This window comes from Tenrec ecaudatus, chromosome 2 (assembly GCF_050624435.1).
Source record: "Tenrec ecaudatus isolate mTenEca1 chromosome 2, mTenEca1.hap1, whole genome shotgun sequence".
NCBI lineage: Eukaryota > Metazoa > Chordata > Mammalia > Afrosoricida > Tenrecidae > Tenrec > Tenrec ecaudatus.
This window is the reverse complement of record NC_134531.1, coordinates 37,160,656-37,180,034: the sequence shown is the minus strand read 5'-3', so window position 1 is coordinate 37,180,034 and position 19,379 is coordinate 37,160,656. Positions and strand designations below refer to the sequence as shown.

Sequence of the window (19,379 nt, the reverse complement as noted above, 5' to 3'; positions counted from 1 at the left end):
GGCTGATTCAAGTCAACGACCTTTCAGTTGCCACCCAAGTGCTTAACGATTGCACTTTGAAGGCTCCTAGAATGAAGTACATTGGGACCATCCCTGTGCCCTCTGGCTCCCAGTGGAGCCAACCCAATGCCATTCTCTTTGTCTCCACGCAGCCCACCTTCTGAGCAGCTCTCGCCCCCTTTGCCCAGATTGCAGTGGCATCGTGAGCCCCCCCAGGTGTAGTCGTTGACGCAAAAGCTGTCCGCCGTGCACATGGCTTCATCACAAGGCATGTCAAAGGACCTTGGCATCAGTGCCAGACCACCCTTCCCCTTTCTCTCTACGGGCGTGGTGTGCGGAGCCATGGGAATTGTGGGAAGAGATGCCGAGGTCGGGGAGGCAAGCCTTGAAGTGGTCTTTGGATTAGATCTGGAGGCCATCTTGGTTTCCACCAAAAGTTTCTGATGCTCCCCATTGGTAGCAGGAAGTGGCTTGACCTAAAGCAAGAAAGGCAAAAGGGTCAGGATGAACCCAGAATACAGTCCTTCCTTGGTGTGTGCATGATGCCTCCTCTTTGAACATATGGTCACTCGCTGTATAAACCCCGCTGGAATGATAGCACTGATCTTGATTTGTGGATGGAGATCTGGAAGCACAGGGACGGTGAAGTACCTTGTCCATGTTACTCAGAAAATCAGCAGTCAAGCTGATGTGACATGATTTATGGGTCATATTACTTTGTCTAGGACTCACTGCCTTGTAATACCTTAGAAGAATTTCACTTGGTAGACAGTCAAAAGAAGTTTCTGCCAGATTGTGAGGCCAACAGGCAGAGGCTGTCTATATACCAGCAACGTGATCAGTGCTTAGTTCCTTCTAATTTATGCTCACCTGGAGCCTAATGCTCAGAGAAAATAAATACACGGTTAATGCAAATGGGCCAGCTTAAGTTTTAAGTAAAACATTCTTGGTCCATTGACTGCATTTCCTTGTTCAGCAAGAGAGCAAAGAACACGTTGGGTCAAGAGCAAAGATGCCCGTTACCTCCTCAAAGGAAATATCCAGATCTAAGTCATCTTCAAAGCCGTCTTCATCATCACTGATGTCCTCGTCGGTGCTATAGCCGGGTCCAGCGTGGCCACTTCCTGCCTCGTGGGTGCCTGTGCCAAGAAGAGCAGCACACCTCTGTCAATGCATGCCCTTCCTCCAGGGCCTGGCCCCACCAGTGCAGAGCTGTGCGGCTGGGCCCAATGGAAATGCACAAGGAGCGTAACACAGAAGAGGAAGCATAAATGGCCACAAAATAGGGGGGGGGGGGAGAAACTGTTTACTCTCTCAAGTAATCAAGGAAATGTCAATGGAGACTACAAAGACCGGCCATGTCAGAGGGGAAATGTGAAGTTAGACACAAAGGCAATATTGCCCAGGAGGGGCTCAGTGGAAACCCTTGGGCACTGATATTAGACCTGTAAATGGATACTTAGCAAAACACTCAGAAATACTTAACAAAGTAGAAAAAACCTTCATATTCTTTGATCCAGTAGTCCCATCCTGAACTTAAACAACCCGAGAAACTCTTACAAAGGTATAACCTGAAAGCTGAACACCAAAAAAAAACAACCTACATTTGCGATTTGTAGTCAATTGTATCCTGAATGTGCATCAACAAAAACATGGATACATGAATTATAGTACGTCCATAAAAAAAACAACAAAAAAACCTCACTGCCATCGAATCGATTGGTGCCAACTCACAGCGACCCGATAGGACAGGGGAGAACTACCCATTGTGAGTTTCTGACACTGTAACCCCATCTTGGAGAACTATAAAATCTAAAACCAAATTCACTGCTATCGAAGCAATGTTGACCCATCGTGACCCGATCGTAACTCCTTAAGGTAGTAGAAAGCCCTGCCTTTCCCCTGCGGAGCGGCTGGTGGTTTTAAACAGCTGGTCTTTCAGTTAGCAAACCTTCTCGTAACCACCACGCCACCAGGGCTCCCCGGAGATCCATGTGGCAAGCAAACGAACAAGAATGTAATGCATCAACACGGATTAAAACACATGCTATCACGCGAAAAGAATGCAAGTTGCAAAAGAACACATTTAGTTGGCTAGCCTTCATAGGCAACTCAACAGTCATTGTATTCTTGAAGAATGCACGCTCTGGGAGTGCTGTCGGTGAAGTCTTGGGCTGACTGCTAACTGCAAGGTCAGTCGTTCAAACTCCCCAGCTGCTCTCAGGGACTGGCTGTCCTCACAAAGATGAACAGTCCCGGAAGTCCTGGATAGGGTTGCTATAAGTCAGAATTGACTTGCTAACAAAAGTTTTGAAAATATGTATATACATTGGCAGTTCAAACTCACCAGCAGGAGAAAGAAAATGAGACCCTGTTTACTTCCAGCAACATTTCCCGTCTCTGAAGGTCTTGGGGGCAGTTCTGCTCTGTCCCATGAGGTCACCGTGATTTAGCATCGACTTTGTGGTAGGGGATTGGATTTGGTCTTTGGACAAAACTTTGTGAACTGTAAGAGTGAGAAAAACTTCTCTATAGGAAAAAAATACAGGGCTTTGCCTGTTGACGGACAGCCAGGTTAGCATTTTTCCTCAGTGTCACCCAGAAAGGCGACAGGACGGAGTTAGGCTTAGAACAGGAAGCTCGCCCCCAGGAGGTGGCCGCCTTTTTAAAGTGCCCCCCTTTCCTCCCAGGGGGTTTGGGCAGGCTCTGGGACTAGCTGCCTGCTCTTAACAGAGCCAGCCAGGCACGGCCTTTGGGGCAGTATCGACTCTGGCCACGCGAAGGGCTTTTGGTGGGGGGTAGATTACTGATGCCCATCACTCACTCGGCATCCTGTGCCTGGGCCACAGGTGAGAAGTAAAGGACGCCGACATATGTACCAAACGTAAAGACATTCTGCTTTCAGAGTAAGCTAAGCCCGACACCTCCCATAAACACGCATTCCCGTCTCTAAGCAAATGCCAACGGCTGAGGAAAGTGACAGAAAGGCAGGCGGGCTGCGGGAGCTGTTTCAGAGGCACACAAGGCTGCTCCTTGCTGCATTGGCTGAAAAACCTCCTCCTGGGCTGGGAAGAGGGAAATGCGCTGACAGGTGATGGGGAGGTGGATGCAATGAACTCACATCTTGGTGGACATGAGAGAACCCACACGCTCGCCACCTCCACACCAATCCCTCACGGTTTCATTTAAAATAGTTCACCTGTGGACGAAATCCAAGCCTGTTGATACCAGACTCACCCCTGCACGCATGTTCTTGTAAACCACCTGTGCCCGATGTTTTCTCGCCCACGCCAGAAGGCCTTAGAAGATAGCTCCCGCCTCTCTGGTCTCCCTTCCACTCAGTATCTTTTACTGTCTCCCTGCCTGCCTCTCTTTCCTCCAAGTCTTTCTTCTCTCTGACCCCGTTGACTCTCTCCATTTGCATCTCTGTCTCCAATAAGCAGAGTTGGATTTCAGAGGAAAGAGACCGTACGGCAGTGGGAGGATGCTAGAACCCATACAGGAAGAAAGATGGCTTCCCTCTTGAGCAGGCTGGCCTCTCTACTTCCATGTTCTCCCTTGCCCTGTGCCATTTCTTGTGTGTATTTTTATCAATGCCAAGTTTCTCTTCCTAAACTATATTAGCATCTTTTGATATCTTTTCTGAGAAAAAAAAAGTTTAAAACACAACAAAAATCCGATTGTCCCTCACCGTCTACAAGATAAAATTCTAGGGTCTTTGGTCCAGAGTTCTAGGAACATCTTTTTCTCCCCATCATCCAATTGATTATATCCTCATCAAACTGCTGTGGCTTAAGAAGTACCATTGGGTCCTGAACTAAAAGATTTCTAAGGTTTACAATAACCCCGTTAGGTCAGTAGACTTAACCGCACTGTAGACATAAGTAAACTGAAGCTGAGGGAGGTTAAAGGATTTATCTACAATCACAGTGTTCACAACTGGCCAAGCCGAACAATCTCTCTGTCTCCTGTAATAACCCCGGCTCACAGGGGCTCTGTGGTCATATATAATAACCCCAGCTCACAGGGGTTCATAGGGGCATAGTGGTTATGACTGTGCTGCTAACTAAAAGGTCAGCAGATCGAAACCACCAGCCACTCTGCATGAGAAAGACGGGGCCTTCTATTCCTGTCAAGAGCACCTATCTCTAAAACTCACAGGGACAGCTCTACTCTGTCCTATAGGGCTGCTATGAGATGTCACTGACTCGATGGCAGTGAGATGATAATTTTCATTGTCAGTAGGGAATCAGTGAGCAGAGAGAGGGCCCAGCACACTGTGACTCCCGAAACTGGAACGAAAACTCGTGTCTCTTGCTTCCTCGCAGGCCCCCCACCTCAGAGTAAAAGACCACAGCTTACAGTGCTCTTTCTAAGTGAGCACAGAGTGAGGACATGGGCCAAACCCATGCTAAGAATTCTCCCGCTAGCCTGGGCTTATTGTAATTAAAGTGCATAACTTATCTCTTTTTACTTGGCATTTTGTTAATTAGGAGACGAGAACATTAAAAAGGAGACGTTTATTATAATCACAATAGTCCAGCCACTGACGGCATGTAACACGAGCTCCGGAGTGATTGTACAGCAAGAAAACAGAACCTTGTTGGAAAAATTCAGCTGTCTGTGCCTCCGGGAAGGGGTGCTGTTTGCCTGTGTGTTTGTGTGCAGCGTCCCCGGCTTTCTACAGATGATGAGTTTCTCTGTCCTATCAATATGGTGTCGTTGGTGAACATCCAGGTCGCAGACCCCCAGTGACGAGAAGCGGAACGCAAGGAGCTCTGTGGCTCTAGGCAAGTCACCCGGTCTCGCCGGCTTCATGCGTCCCAGGAAAACAAGAAGGGGGATTCGATCTGATGACCTGTGAAGTCGTTTCCAACATTGACATCCTGTGACTCCTAAGTCCCCACTTTTGCCGTCGACGTATTATGGGCATCTGTTATGAATCAGACAAAAGGCTTGAACAAGACACAGCTAGGAAATTCTAATTTCTGGTTTCCTTCCCCTTCTTCTTCTTAAGTGGATAGAAGGGACAAAGGAAGATGTTCAGCAGGGAGCTTGGTGCTTTGGGGATTGTGGCTGTCTGTTCAATACCATGACAGGACAGGAGCTGCGATTCGTCATCATTCATTAGAAATTACAAGGATCCACATGTGACCTCTTCCCTGGGAGATGGACGGCAGAGAAGGGGGGGAAGGGAGACTCTGGATAGGGCAAGATATGGCAAAATAACAATCTATAAATTATCAAGGGCTCATGAGGGAGGGGGGAGCGGGGAGGGAGGGGGGAAATAAAGAAAGAGGACCTGATGCAGAGGGCTTAAGTGGAGAGCAAATGCTTTGAGAGTGATTAGGGCAGAGAATGTGTGGATGTGCTTTATACAATTGATGTATGTATATGTGTGGATTGTGATAAGAGTTGTAAGAGCCCCTAATAAAATGTAAAAAAAATGATTAGGGCAAAGAATGTACAGATGTGCTTTATACAATTGATGTAGGCATATGTATGGATTGTGATAAGAGTTGTATGAGCCCCTAATAAAATATTAAAAAAAAAAAAAGAAATGACTTCCATTGAAACGGTTGTGGAGTTTTGTTTGTTTTTTGAGTCCCTTCACTTCAAAGCTTACAATCAGTGAAGGCATACTCATTCCCCCCTGCGGTTCCATGCTCAGGAAAAGAGTTTTCTAGCTCCATCTTTCCTGCCTACCAAAGAAGAGAGAGTCACCGTTCTTGTGTTGAAGCCCTGGGCCCACAGTACTGACCTGAGTGAAAGTGATGTGTGACATGAACAGTGAAGCACATGGCTGCTCACCGAAAGGATGGTGGCCTGAGGCACCTGGGGGAAATGCTTGGAGCTCCACTTCCAAAAGATCAGCCCTTAACAGCCCTGAGAAGCACCGTTCTACCCTCCTGCCTGTGGGGTGGCCATAAGTCAGGACTGACTACTTGACGACTGATCTTAGAATCTATCAAAGGACCCGAAGAGGATGTTGGAGGAATCTGCTCCCTTGTGGCTTCCCTAGATTATTGCAGGAAGTGACCCGAACAGTCTGACTGCTCTGGATGCCTAAACTTTCCTTCCCATGGGCAGGTCCAAGCCTAGACGGGAGGAAGGGAGTTAGCAAGCCCACTGGGGCACCGATGGTAAGCTGTGCCTTCGGATCCAGCTTGTATTAGCAAGATAGTACGTTGTTCTTCAACTGTTGAGCCTTGCCGTGTTTCTTTGTTAATTCAGGAAATGGAGAACGACGGGGAGAGCTATTGATTGGGTCTCCTCAAACCCCCAACACTCACAGGATCAGAATGGTTGCAGAGCTAGGGTTCCCCAGGAGGGAACGGGTGTTGGTTAATCAGATGAAATCATGCAGGCCATGCCTGTAACCGGAGTCCCTTCACAGGCTTCCCAAGACCCTTCGTGACTTGGTCTGATTCCATCCAGGTGCATCTCATAATCTAAGCACTCCATACGTTCTTCTGCCTCAGGGACTTTGCACACGCCATTGTCCATGCTTTGAAATCTCTCCTTCCCAATCCATGCCTTGCCTTTTACTTTTTTTTCTTCTATATATTTTTTAAGTAAAAGATCATTTTATTGGGGACTCTTACAACTGCTGTTACAATCCACACATCAGGTGAATTTGCATATATGTTGCCTTAATTCTTTTCTAGACATTTACTTTCTATTGAGCCCTTGGTATCAGCTCCTCTTCCCCACCCCCTTCATAACCCTTTGATCGATTATACATTGTTATTATTTTCATAACTCACACTGACTGCTGTGTCCCTTCCCCCATGTTTTCTGTTGGTCTTCCCCCTGGAGAGGGGTGCATGGTTATGTGTGGATCATTATTAATTTCGGAGGCAAGTCTTCTCTGAGCCCCAGATGGGATTGGGCTCCCTTCCTGTGTCTTCTCCTGCGTAGCCCTTGTTAGTTTAGGGAAGTTTATGTCATGAGATGATTTCATAGACGTGACTCACCCACCAGATTGTAAACGTGTTGGGGATTGTGGCTCTGTTTTGGTTTCCACTGTGACCTAGTGAGACATGCCACACGCAGCGTCTGGCACACTGTAGGAATTGACAATGTATGGCAAGTAGAAAGAGTGAATGTCTGGAGGAATTTAGGCATGATAAAAATACATGACGGACCCTCGTCTTAGTCTTTAACTGCACAAGAAGAGCCAAGGAAAGAATTTGAAAGATGTTAATAGACCAACATTAAGAATCCACACTCAGGGTCCTATGAGGACTGATGTTCCAGATGGCTCTTTGTCTGATGTCATTTTGACCTCAGCTATATATTCAAAGGACAGTCAGCCATACCTCCAAGGCCAAGGTTGCTGAACCAGTATCTAGGCCTAAGACAAAGCGAACCACATCTAAACCAATCATGGCTAGTGTGAGCATCTACCCAAATGGATGTTTCATACTGGAGGGTAATTCAAAGATTCCAACCCCAATCTATCCTTCCTTACTGGCTTCGATTGTAGATACTGTAGACGCATAATACGAGATTTCCAGCCATCTTTTTCATGTAGAGGCGGCCATATGCGAATTTGAGTGGCTGTGACACAAATGAAAATGTGTTGAAACATCCATTATATTTTAGTTTTCCATTGCCGTCATAACAAAATATATCCCAAGTATTGTTTCAAAGAAAAGAAATTTATTGTCCCACAGTTCAAAAGACTATAGAAGCCCAAATTCAGGGTGTGGCTTCAAAAGGAGGTCCTTTATGCATTTCAATGTCTGGTAACTGTTAGCAACCCTTGGTGTTCCTGGGCTTGTAGATACAACTGTCTCTACACCACTTTTCCTCTTGCCCTGTGAATGTCTCTGTGTCTACTTGACTCTCTTTGTAACTCAAAAGTGTTTAGATTTAGGACCCAACCTACACTGGTCTGACCTTATTAATATGGTGGAGAGAAAAAGAACTATTTCCCAGAAGGGTCATATTTATGTGTACAAGGGTTAAGATGTCAACATCTTATTTATTAGTTTTGTTTTGAGAAAGGGTATAATTCAATCAATAACACATTCTTACTAGGCCGTGAAGATGATTGTAACAGCTATAACTGCACAGCTAAAGGCATTGCTCATTGCACAACTCGCCAGGCTGTTCCTTGGGAACTATACAAACTGGGCACATTATCCTGGGTGTCCGGGCACCAAGCACAGCTGTGATCCTGAAGACCACAGCGTCAGGACTGGCAAGGATGCTGGCTGGTGCCTTTGCTCCTCCCTTGGCCCTGGAGAGCTTGTCTGTCCTCTTTTCTTATAATCCAAGTGAACCTAACTAATCGTGAGGTAAGCTTCTGTGAAGATAGAAGTGGGGAGTGGTGAGATTCAACTGGTTTGCCCAGTTTAGCAGAACTGATATTTAATTTTTTTGTTGACATCAGAGAACTGGTTGTTAGAATAGCACCTGTAATCAGGGTTCTCTCTGAAGCGTGCAGCTGCCCAATGCAGAAACCACAAATACACGTGAGGTGTGCAGCTGCCCAATGCAGAAACCACAAATACACGTGCCTGGCCCCTTTTCAATGTTCATCTGTGCAGCAGCATATTCTAAGCATGCATAGCAATGCTTATCTCATCCATAAGAAAAAAAATAGATGGAATGATGCTTGTAGTAATTAGTTATTCATTTCATAAAACCCAGCATACCTTTGATGAAATACTACATTTTTATTCCCTTGCCTTTGCTACTTCAGCAAATGAACATATAACACAAAGAGAAAAAGTGTCAAACAACCAGAGTTACTCCCCAAATCACCACAAGGTATCATGAGTGAATTATGCAATTCTTGAAAATGTTCAAAGAGCTAAAAAGATTGTCAGCACAATTGCTGTAAGTTCAGTAGAAGCGGAAAGGAGTTTTCCAAAGATGAACATAGAATGTTCAGAGAAGAGAAGTCACCAGTTTCTAATATATCAGACGCAATGACTATTGTCTCAATGCCTACCTCTAAAGCAATGGCTCCCAACCTTCTGAATGCTGCGACCTTTTAATACGCTTCCTCATGTTGTGGTGACCGCCCCCCAACCACAAAATTATTTTTGTCACTATTTCATAACTGTAATTTTGCTACTGTTATGAACCTGCTGACCCCATGAGAGGGTCATTCGACCCCCAAAAGGGTTGTGACCCACAGATTGAGAACCACTGCTCTAAAGAAATGGGCTCCTACTCCTACCGTGAGAAGATGGTTAAGGAGAAATCACAGCCTATGACATTTAAATAGAAGTGAAGAACTTTACAAGCGAGGACGTCAAGTAAGGAGCGATACGGAAATACCTTAAATAACAGTTTCATTGATTTTTTGTCAGGTATTATTTACTGTTTTTCATTAATATTTTAGAACTCTTTCTTAGCACATCATCTACTCCTGTGTACCTCTTTCATTGTTCTTATTTGAACATCAACTGAATGAAAAATAAACTGTCACTTGGTATATCCTTTTTTTATACTTAAAATGATCATTTGGGCAGCGAACCGGTTGTACAATTATTTCAGTCCTACCATTGGAAATGGGGTGTCTGGGAGAAGGGCTCTACGTAGTGGACATGGGCAAATATTCTTCGTCTTCTTTTTACTCATCACGCTTCGTGAATCTCTTACTTGACCAGAGTCCACAAATGGCATCCCAGGCCCCACTGGCTTCTAGAGACGTCATCGCAAGCTTCTCTGACTCCTTTATGTGTGTGCAGATGTGCAGAGGAAGCGCTGAATCTGCAAAATCCCTGTAGAGTATTGAAGACCAGAGAAGACTCAACCAGCCACAGCCACGGTCTCCTCCTCCCCCAGAACCTTCCTTCAGACAATGAGGATGTGGAGCGCTAAGCAGCTGGCCACCTGCACACTGAGGGGATGCGTAGGTAAAGCCGAATGGGAGATGGGATTGGGAATATAATAGGACAACCTAAGGTCACCATGAGAAATGTCACACTTGCAATCTGCATAATTTTGGAGGATAATGAATAGTAATTTGCCGACCACATTTTGCAGCAATAATGGCTCAGACATTGGAGGTGGAGGCGGGGTGTACAATTTGAACCGTCAGGGAAAACATTTCTAAACCATTGAAATGGGGCTGACGGTAGGCATTTAGGGTACACAGTAGGCACTCAATAGGTACTTGTTGGCTATGTGAGCGAGCGAGTGATGGTGCTCCTTAGAAGAGCCACATCTTCTTGCAAAGTGCTCTTCCCATGGCAAATGCAAAATAAATGTTTGAGGAAAGGCATATGGGATGGGAGAGCTCGGGGGGGGGGGCACATAAAACATTCATGGGAAAATAGAATTAAAAGATAATGGAATGTTTTCTTGAACTTTTTGAAGCCCTGCTGTGTAGCATGTAACATAACAAATGGCCTAAAAGCCTTTCAGATTTGTCAGTTTCACTGGAAGTGTGGTACCCACTGTCAGCTGAGTATCAGTGCCCCGATACAGACAGTGTCAGGAGGATGTAGCGTGGAAAAGCGAACCCTCCGCAGGTGTATATGCATATATTCACAGAGACATCCACACTGATACAGTCTTTCTCAAAGGCAATTTGCTAGTACATTTTAAATGTTAGCTATTTTGATTGTACGGCTCTATGATTAGGGATTTATTTAAAGAAGCTACTAAAGTGAATAACGTTAAAAACCAATAAATGTTTTATAAGGAGTTTAAAGACATTGGATATACTCACAGAATGATTTCATGTTTAGAAAACTGCAGTCGTGGGTGCTCTTCACATGTGTAGACAGGTAAAGGTTAAATTGTTGAAGAGTAAAAAGGAAGTAAAACAATAAATAAAAGGTGAGTAGGCAGCTGGACATCCCTTGCAGAGGGGGTAGTGGGGAGGAGATGAGTCACTCAGGGTTCAGTGTAGCAACAATGAAACTCAAAACCTTCCTCTAGTTCCTGAATGCTTCCTCCCCCCCATTTATCATGATCCCCATTCTACCTTGAGGACCTGGTTATACCAGAGGATGTACAGCGGTGCAGTAGGGATTTGGAGACACAGGGAATCTAGGACGGATGAACCCCTCAGGACCAGCAGTGAGAGTGAAGACACTGGGAGGGAAGAGGGTGTAGAAAGGGAGAACTGATCTTGGAGATCTATGTGTAACCTCCTCTCTGGGAGATGGGCAATGGGGACGTGGGTGAGGGGAGACGCCGGGCAATGTAAGATAAGATATAATAATTATTTATAAACTACCAAGGGACCAGGGGGGAGCGGGGAGGGAGGGGGAGGGAAAAAAAGGAAAACAAGCTGATTCCAGGAACCCAAGTGGAAGGCGAATTTTGAGAATGACAAGGGTAACAATTGATGTATGTATGGATTGTGATAAGAGTTGTATGAGCCCCAATAAAATGATTCATTAAATTAAAAAAAAGGTGAGTACAGTAACATAGACAGCACAGTCACTCCAGTTCACTGGCAGGGACTGGTAGGTAGAGGGGCTGTGGGGTCAAGAGTGTTTCCTGGATGGAATATATATTCTTATGCTGATGGGAATGATCCAACCCCCTCAGGACCAATAACAAGAGTAGCGATACCAGGAGGGTAAGGAGAAGGTGGGGGGAGAAAGGGTAACTGATCACAATGATCTACATATAACCTCCTCCCAGGGGGAGGACAGCAGAAAGGGGGGTGAAAGGAAACATCGGTCAGTGTGAGACATGAAAAAGTAATAATAATTTATAAATTATCAAGGGTTCATGAGGGAGGGAGGGAAATGAGGAGCTGATACTAAGGGCTTAAGTAGAAAGAAACTGTTTTGAAAATGATGATGGCAACAAATGTACAAATGTGCTTGACACAATGGATGTGTGTATGGATTGTGATAAGAGTTATAAGAGCCCCCAATAAGATTATTTTTAAAAAGAAAGAAAGAAAAGCAGAGAGGGAAAGTTGGGTGGTCGGGAAGAGAGTAAGAGTAACTAATACAGACCTAACAGACATACTATGGTGTCTGAGTGGCCTAGTATAGCAGAGCTCAGTTCCCATCTTACATTTGGGAACCAGAATCTGGCACCAGGAGGCTGAGAGGAGAAAGAGACCGGGAGATGCAGCTAATCAACAGCTCAGAGTCCAGTGAGGAGGGAGACACATCTGGCTCCACCACCAGGGCAGGGTGATTGTGGCTGAGATGCCAGCGAGACTCAGATTCCAGTGCACTCTCTATGGTCCTTAAAGTGGTCCTCTGTGTTTGGGCAACAATGGAGGTTTAGGAATCTTAAAAAAAAACCCAACAAATTTCTAATCCACAATGTTTCAAGCAAGGGATACTAGCCTGTCCATTCCTTCTCAATTCTTTGAGGTAAATAAAACACTGACATTTAAAATGTACTAGCAAATTATCATTTTACATTAAACAGTGGAATCAAAGATATGATTACAGAGTTGGTGAGTTTGTCACAGGTTGAATTGAGTGATCCCCCAAATAGCTGTTTGAGCCTTTACCCTCCATACCTGTAAATGAGACTTTATTTCAAAATACTGTCTGGGCAGATAGACTTCATTCACATGAAGTCCTCTCATGAGCCTATTGTTCTAGCCACTGGGTCAATCCATTTCACCGAAGGTCTTTCTGATTTTCTGTTTGTCACCGACCCTATGCTTTACCAAGCGCACTATCCTCCTGGGATGTGTCTGTCCTGGTAACATGTTTATAGTATGTGAGACAAGGTCTCACCATCCTCACTTCAAGGGCCACCCTGGGAGCATGTCTTTCATGACTGATTTGCTTGCTTTTCTAGCAGTGCAGGGTACTCTCCACCTTCTTCCCCAGCACCACAATTCAAGTGCAGCACTTCTTCTTGGGTTGTCCTTATTGAAGGCTCAACTTTCGCACACATATGAGCTTATTGAAAATACTATGACTTGGGTCAGACCCAACTTAGTCCTCAAAGTGACATCCTATCTCTTCAACTCTTAAAAAAAGTTGTGCAGCAGATATGCCCAATGTTGTTAATAAGTCTTTCTCCAATCCAGATACCAGGGGATTTAGCATGAAAGAATTAGAAAGGTTTGGGAAATTCCACTATCTTCAGAGAAATTGGCTGAACCAAAAAGAATTTAAATGCTTTTGAAATAACACTTTAAAATATGACATGAAATAAAAACCTGTGATATTCAATTGCAGAATATGTATTAGGAATTGGTGCCTGAAGTATACACAATGAATCTATTGAATAATTCAAAGGAATGTGTCAATCGGCAATGTTCCTGTCCTTATACGGTTTTTCCTGCTGTCACAGTTGATTATCTTTGTAGAAAAACCCTTAGTCAAACACAATTCAAATTGACACCAAATGTCAATGGGGATCATTAAAAACAGAGCCTTCCCAACCCCCATACACATTTCCTCACTGTCAAAGTCACTATTCCATATAATGTCCATTGTTGACCATAGAATGATTTATTGGATAATTTCTTCCTGTCCATGTATCCAGAAAAAAAAATTCCCCTCCAAAGTTGGTTTGAATTGCCTTTTCAGACATTTTGAAATGTATAACATGTTCGTTTCTTTCTTATCATTGCTGTAGGGAGCTCTAAGTTCAGTGATCGGTAGGATTTAAGGAATTGTCTCATCTCTGGTTTGATGCAATTATATACCTACCTCTGTTTGGCTTCTGATCATCTTTACATACTTCTTATCCATTGAAGTGTTTGAGTGTGGCTGTTAGCTGCCGGAAACTTGAGTCATGGCGAGTGTCCCTCTGTGTTTCTGAGTAGATCTGCCCCATAGGAGGGTCGAGGCGGTGACCTTTGGAAAGCAGATTCCCAGGTCTTTCTTCTGGGGCACTTCCGCAGGGGTTCTGTCCACCTGCCCGCTGGCAGGAGAGACTTTCACAGCTTGCACCATTCAGGAACTCCCTGACTTTTTGTGTGAACCGCCTCAAATAATTTTTGCGCGTGGGGAAAATATAAATCATTAAAAACACACACAAAAAATCTTGAGCAAACTTTATGTTTCAACAAACTGCAGGGTTCTTGGGGACAGTAGCCATGTGGTAGGAGAGAAGACTCATCATAACTAAACAAGGGAGCATCCTTTCGATGCTTCACGGCGATAAAAAAAAAATCAACCACTCCACCTTGATATATATCATCCTGGGGCAAGAGCCAGATTGAGGTCACAAAAAGCGGGTCTGGCTTACGCCCTCACTGTGACCTAATATCCTGCCCAACAATTAATTGAAGGCCCAAATGCACAGTCCCTGGCAGGAGCAAGCCAGCTTCTTCTTCTTCTTTTTTTTGATCATGGGACTATTTGTACCTAAGAGCGCTTTTCGAATGAATAGCAACAGGAGGGAGGAACCTGTTCTCAATCTTTAAGGTCAGTAGATGCTGTCGAGTCAATGTCAAGTCATGGTGATCACAGTAACCAAGAGCGGTCTTGCACCAGCCTTACACTTGGTGACCTTTTGTGGCAGTCACTGCCAATGCATCTCATGGAAGGCCTTCTAGTATTTTGCTGAACTTCTGCTTTACTAAGCATGATTTCTCTAAATACTAGTCTCTTCTGATAACACGTCTGTACTATGTGAGACAGTTTCACCACGTTCACATCTAAGGAGCAGTCCTGCGGTACTTTCTCTAAGACAGACTGGTTCTTTCTTTTGGAAGTCCATGGAATATTCAACAATCCTCAACACCACTGTGATAGTTATATAATCTGGTGGAGTCTGGCCTGTCGATCAAGGTATAACCAAGAAGGCCTTTGTGTGGGCATGGCCTTCTTCTGAGAATTCTGGAAACTCATATTTTTCCTCCTTGGAGGTGAGAGACATCTGCATTCTACTCACTTCCTGAGAGACGCTCTACTGACAAGGCTGACTCCCTGGGAGACATCCCCAAGGAGAAGCCACATGGACCTACACTGACGCATCCCTGGATGCTGGAGAAGCCACGCGGAGACCCCTGCCAGCACTGAGATGCTTATACCACCACTGGATCCACGAGACTTTCTACCCACTGGCCTGTGATCTTCCTGCACTCAGCGTCATTGCATGCGTTTGTGAGTCTGAAGAGGGCTTTATAGATTGGTATCAGACACATGGGCTAGTATCAGACTGATGGATTTGATCTGGACTGGGGTGTGATATTTTCTCAATATTCAGTTGCTTTTGTGTATAAGCCTCTTTCTTATACCCATGTGAGTGTCTATGAATTTGTTTCTCTAGTCTACATGGGCTAACACAACCGCCATAAATCAAATGTATCAATTATTCTCTGGTCTTCCTTATTCAACTTTCAGGTGCATATGAGAAAATATCAGAGTTTGCGCAGGGCTCACGTGCCTTCGTCCCCAATGTGACAGACTTTCTTTTGAACAATTTAAAGAGGTCTTTTGAAGCAAATTTACCCAATTTGATGTATTTTTTGATTTCTTGACTGCTGCTTCCACAAATGTTGATTTTTGGATCAAAGTAAAACGAAATCTTTGACAACCTCCATCTTTCCTATCTTTATCATGACCTTGCTTACTGGTCACGTATGAAGTTCTTTATTTCACGTTGAGGTGTCATCCATACTGAAGGCTATAGTCTTTGACCTTCATCATTAAGTGCTTCAAATCTTCTCCACTTTTAGCAAGAACGGTTGTGTCATAGGCTTATGACAGGTTGTTAGCATGTCTTCTTCATGTAATCCTGCTTCTCGGATTATTTGCTCGTTATATGTAAACTGAAGGAGGATGGTGAAAGAATATAGCTCTGACATGGATCTTTCCTGTTGATAAATTATGCAGCATCTTCTTGCTCTGTTCATATTACCACCTCTCGGTCTACATACAGGATATTCATGAGCACAACTATGTGTTCTGGAATTCCCATTCTTCGCAGTTTTATGCATGATCTGTTACGATCCCCACAGTCTAGTGCTTTTGAATAGTTAGTAGAACACAGGTAAATAGCTTTCTAGCATTCTGTTTCAGCCATCTCATAAAAACAATGGTTTCTCTTGTTGCTTCTTCTCTTCTGTTTCTATAGTGGTCCAACTGTTTTTTAATTACCTTCAGAAAAATTTTTATGTGTGTTATTAACAAAATTATTTGATAATTTTTGCATTCTGTTGGATCACCTGTCTCACGAATGGGCATGAATCTGAATATCTTCCATCGCTTAACCAGGTAACTGTCTTTCAAAACTCTTGGCGTAGATCAGTGAGCATCTTTAGTCCTGCATCCATCTGCTGAGCCATTTCTGGGTGTGCCATCAATTCCTGGAGCTTTGTCTTGTGCCAATGCCTTCAGTCCAGCATGGACTTCTTTGATATCACCAGTTCTTCATCACATGCTACCAACTGAAATAATGGAACATCAACTATTTTCGGTATAGTGACTATGTTGTACCTTCCATCATCTTTGCTTACTTCTTATGAGAGTCAATAATTTGCTCATAGAATCCTTCCATATTACTAGTTGAGGCTTGAAAATTTTTGTTCAGTTCTGTCAGCTTGGGAAATGATGAAATGATTTTGTAACTTCAAGTTTTGCACATTTTACTTTGTCTTCTTGAGCACCCTTTAAACTCTTCTGTTCGGTCTTTCACTTTATAATTTCTTTCTTTAACAATTTCATTGAAAGCAAAAAATTACTTTGTTCACAATACAATTTATGGCTTAAATATATTTAAAAGAGTTGTGTAATCCATCAGACAAAGGACTTATTACTAAAATCTATAATACTCTGCTACCTTACAGCAACAACAACAAAAAATTGTCCACTGAGGAGGTGCGCACAGGATCTGAAGAGAAGTTTCTCCAGGGCAGAAATCCAAATAGTCAACAAACATATGAGAAAATGTTCCTAATCAATAGCCATAAGATAAATGCAAATTAAAGCAACTATGAGATACCACCTAACACCCTCAAAGATAGCCCAATTCAAAATATCAGAAAGTAACAAGGGTTGGAGGAGCTATGGAGAAATAGGAACTCTCATCCACTGCTGGTGGACCTGTAGGCATGTACAGCCATTATGGAAATTGATCTGGCGATTTCTCAAACAGATGGAAATCTACCTACCATGTGACCCAGCAATCCCCCTACTGGGCATATACCCAGAAGAGGCAAGAAACAAGCCATGGCCAGACATCTGTTTTCCAATGTTCATCACGGCACAGTTCACAATCACAAGGAGTTGGAAACAACCCAAATTTCCATCAACAGACAAATGGATTAAAAAACTGTGGGACATACATATAATGCAGTATTATGTATCCCTAAAAAGTAGTGATGAACGCCTGAAGCACATTGCCGCATGGGAAGAACTGGAGGAAATTATGCTAAGTGAAGTAAGCCAAGCACAAAAAGACAAGTACAACATGAGTGCACTGAGGTAAGCTTAAAAATGCATAAGAGGCATAGGGAAAAAGCTACTGCATACATACATTCCTGGGGTGAAGTCCAGGTAGTATGACAGGGGCCAGACTAAATCCAGGGGTACATATGATAAGCAACTGAAAAGGAGGAGAAAAACAAAAGACATGAGTAGCCGGGGGAACAAGGCACTAACCCACCCAAGGGGAGGGTGCTGTTTATATCTCCACCATATTTCAACCCGGTGAACCAAGATGTGAATGCAACATATTGGTATGAAGCAGGGAAGCAATAGAGAGGTCTGAGGGGCCAAGCCACAATCCCAACTACATGGAAAGCCCCTCCTCCCACTAGAAGAATTCACTTCAGAGGACAGCACTGAAGCTACAGCTCAGCAGAGGGACATGCCTGGTCAGAGCACATGGGAGCAAACGAAGGGGGAGGGGAAAAGAGTGGAGCACATCCTGGCTCACCAAGCCCTGAGGATGATATTCCTCTTTAGAGCAGCCAATGCACAGAGAGGACCCTCACTAACCCATAGAGCTACAGGTGACAACACTGGAGACACAGTGAAGGAATTGTGCCCGATCTGACCCCACCACACCAAGGCAAAACATTAAGGGCATGTAACAGATTAGCAAGGGGCGCAGAACAAGAAGTCCCCGGGGAATACCAAAAACAGATTGTGGGGCCGGGATGAGGCACCCCATCAGACTCAACCAGAAAACACTCCTGAAGGTCAACAAACAGAACTTGAACTATTTACAGGCTTTTCTTTTTTTTCCCCTCGTTGTTTTTTTGTGTTGTTTTGTTTTCTTTTGTTGCTTTGTTGTTTTTTTGTCTCCATCTTGTTTTTGTGCATGTTATTATCTCTGCATGTCTATCTAGATAATGTAGGTGGGACAAACAATCCTGAGGACAAAACAACAGGAATGAGGGGTTGCGGGCGGGGGATGGGGACATGGAAGCGGGGGAGGCATGGGAAAAGAAGTGGGGGTTAACAATCCCAGGGACAAGGGAGCAACAAGTGACCTAAAATCTATGGTGAGGAGGGTGAGGGAGGCCGGGTAGGGCTTGATCAAGGGCAATGTAAACTGAGAGGAATTACTGAAACCCAAATGAAGGCTGAGCATGAGAGTGGGACAGGAGGAAAATAAAAGGAAATAGTGGAAAGAACTAGGAGGTAGTGCTCGCTTCGGCAGCACATATACTAAAATTGAAACGATACAGAGAAGCGTTCCATATTTAAAAACAAACAAACAAAAAACTAGGAGGTAAAGGATATTTATAGAGGTCTAAATATAGGCATGTACATATGTAAATATATTTATATATGATGAAGGGGAAATAGATCTACGTGCATGTATTTATAGGTTTACTATTAAGAAAGCAGATGGACACTGGGCCTCCACTCAAGTACTCCCTCAATGCAAGAACCCTTTGCTCTACTCAACTGGAATTCCATGATGCTCCCTTTCTGACAGGATTGCTGAAGACAAAATGGGTGCAGGAGCAAATGTGGTGAAGAAAGTTGATGGTACCCGGCTATTAAAAGATATAGCATTGGGGTCTTAAAGGTTTGAAGACAAACAAGTGGTCAACAAAGCCCATACGGAAGAAGCACACCAGCCTGTGTGATCATAAGGTGTTGATAGGATTAGGTATCAGGCATCAAAGACTCTGGACAAAAAAATCATATCATTGTGAATGAAGTTGAGTCCAGAGTGGCCACCAAAGCCCATCTATAGGCAACAGGACATCCCCTTACAAAAGGGTCACGGGGAAGAGACGAGCCAGTCAGGGTGCAGTATAGCACTGACGAAACACAACTTTCCTCTAGTTCTTTAATGTTTCCCTCCATCCCCCACTATCATGACTCCAATTCTCCCTTACAAATGCAGCTAGACCAGGGCATGTACATGGGTACAGATAAGAGCTGGAAACACAGGGAATCCAGGCCAGATAAACCCCTCAGGACCAATGTGGAAAGTAGCCACACCGGAGGGGAAGGGGAAGGTACAGGCAGAAAGGGGGAACCAATCACAATGATCTACCTATA

At 44.1% G+C, this 19,379-nt stretch overlaps 1 protein-coding gene across 1 annotated transcript in view; it reads right to left on the bottom strand.

Moving 5' to 3' along the window:
- Positions 1–19,379, bottom strand: part of EGFLAM (EGF like, fibronectin type III and laminin G domains) — a 230,127-nt gene that overhangs the window by 53,218 nt on the left and 157,530 nt on the right. Inside the window, exons 7-8 of the mRNA XM_075540955.1 lie at positions 1,024–1,139; positions 158–476 (exon numbers count right to left, since the gene is read on the bottom strand). Coding sequence (XP_075397070.1) covers positions 158–476; positions 1,024–1,139 — 435 coding nt within the window. The remainder of the gene's footprint in view (positions 1–157; positions 477–1,023; positions 1,140–19,379) is intronic.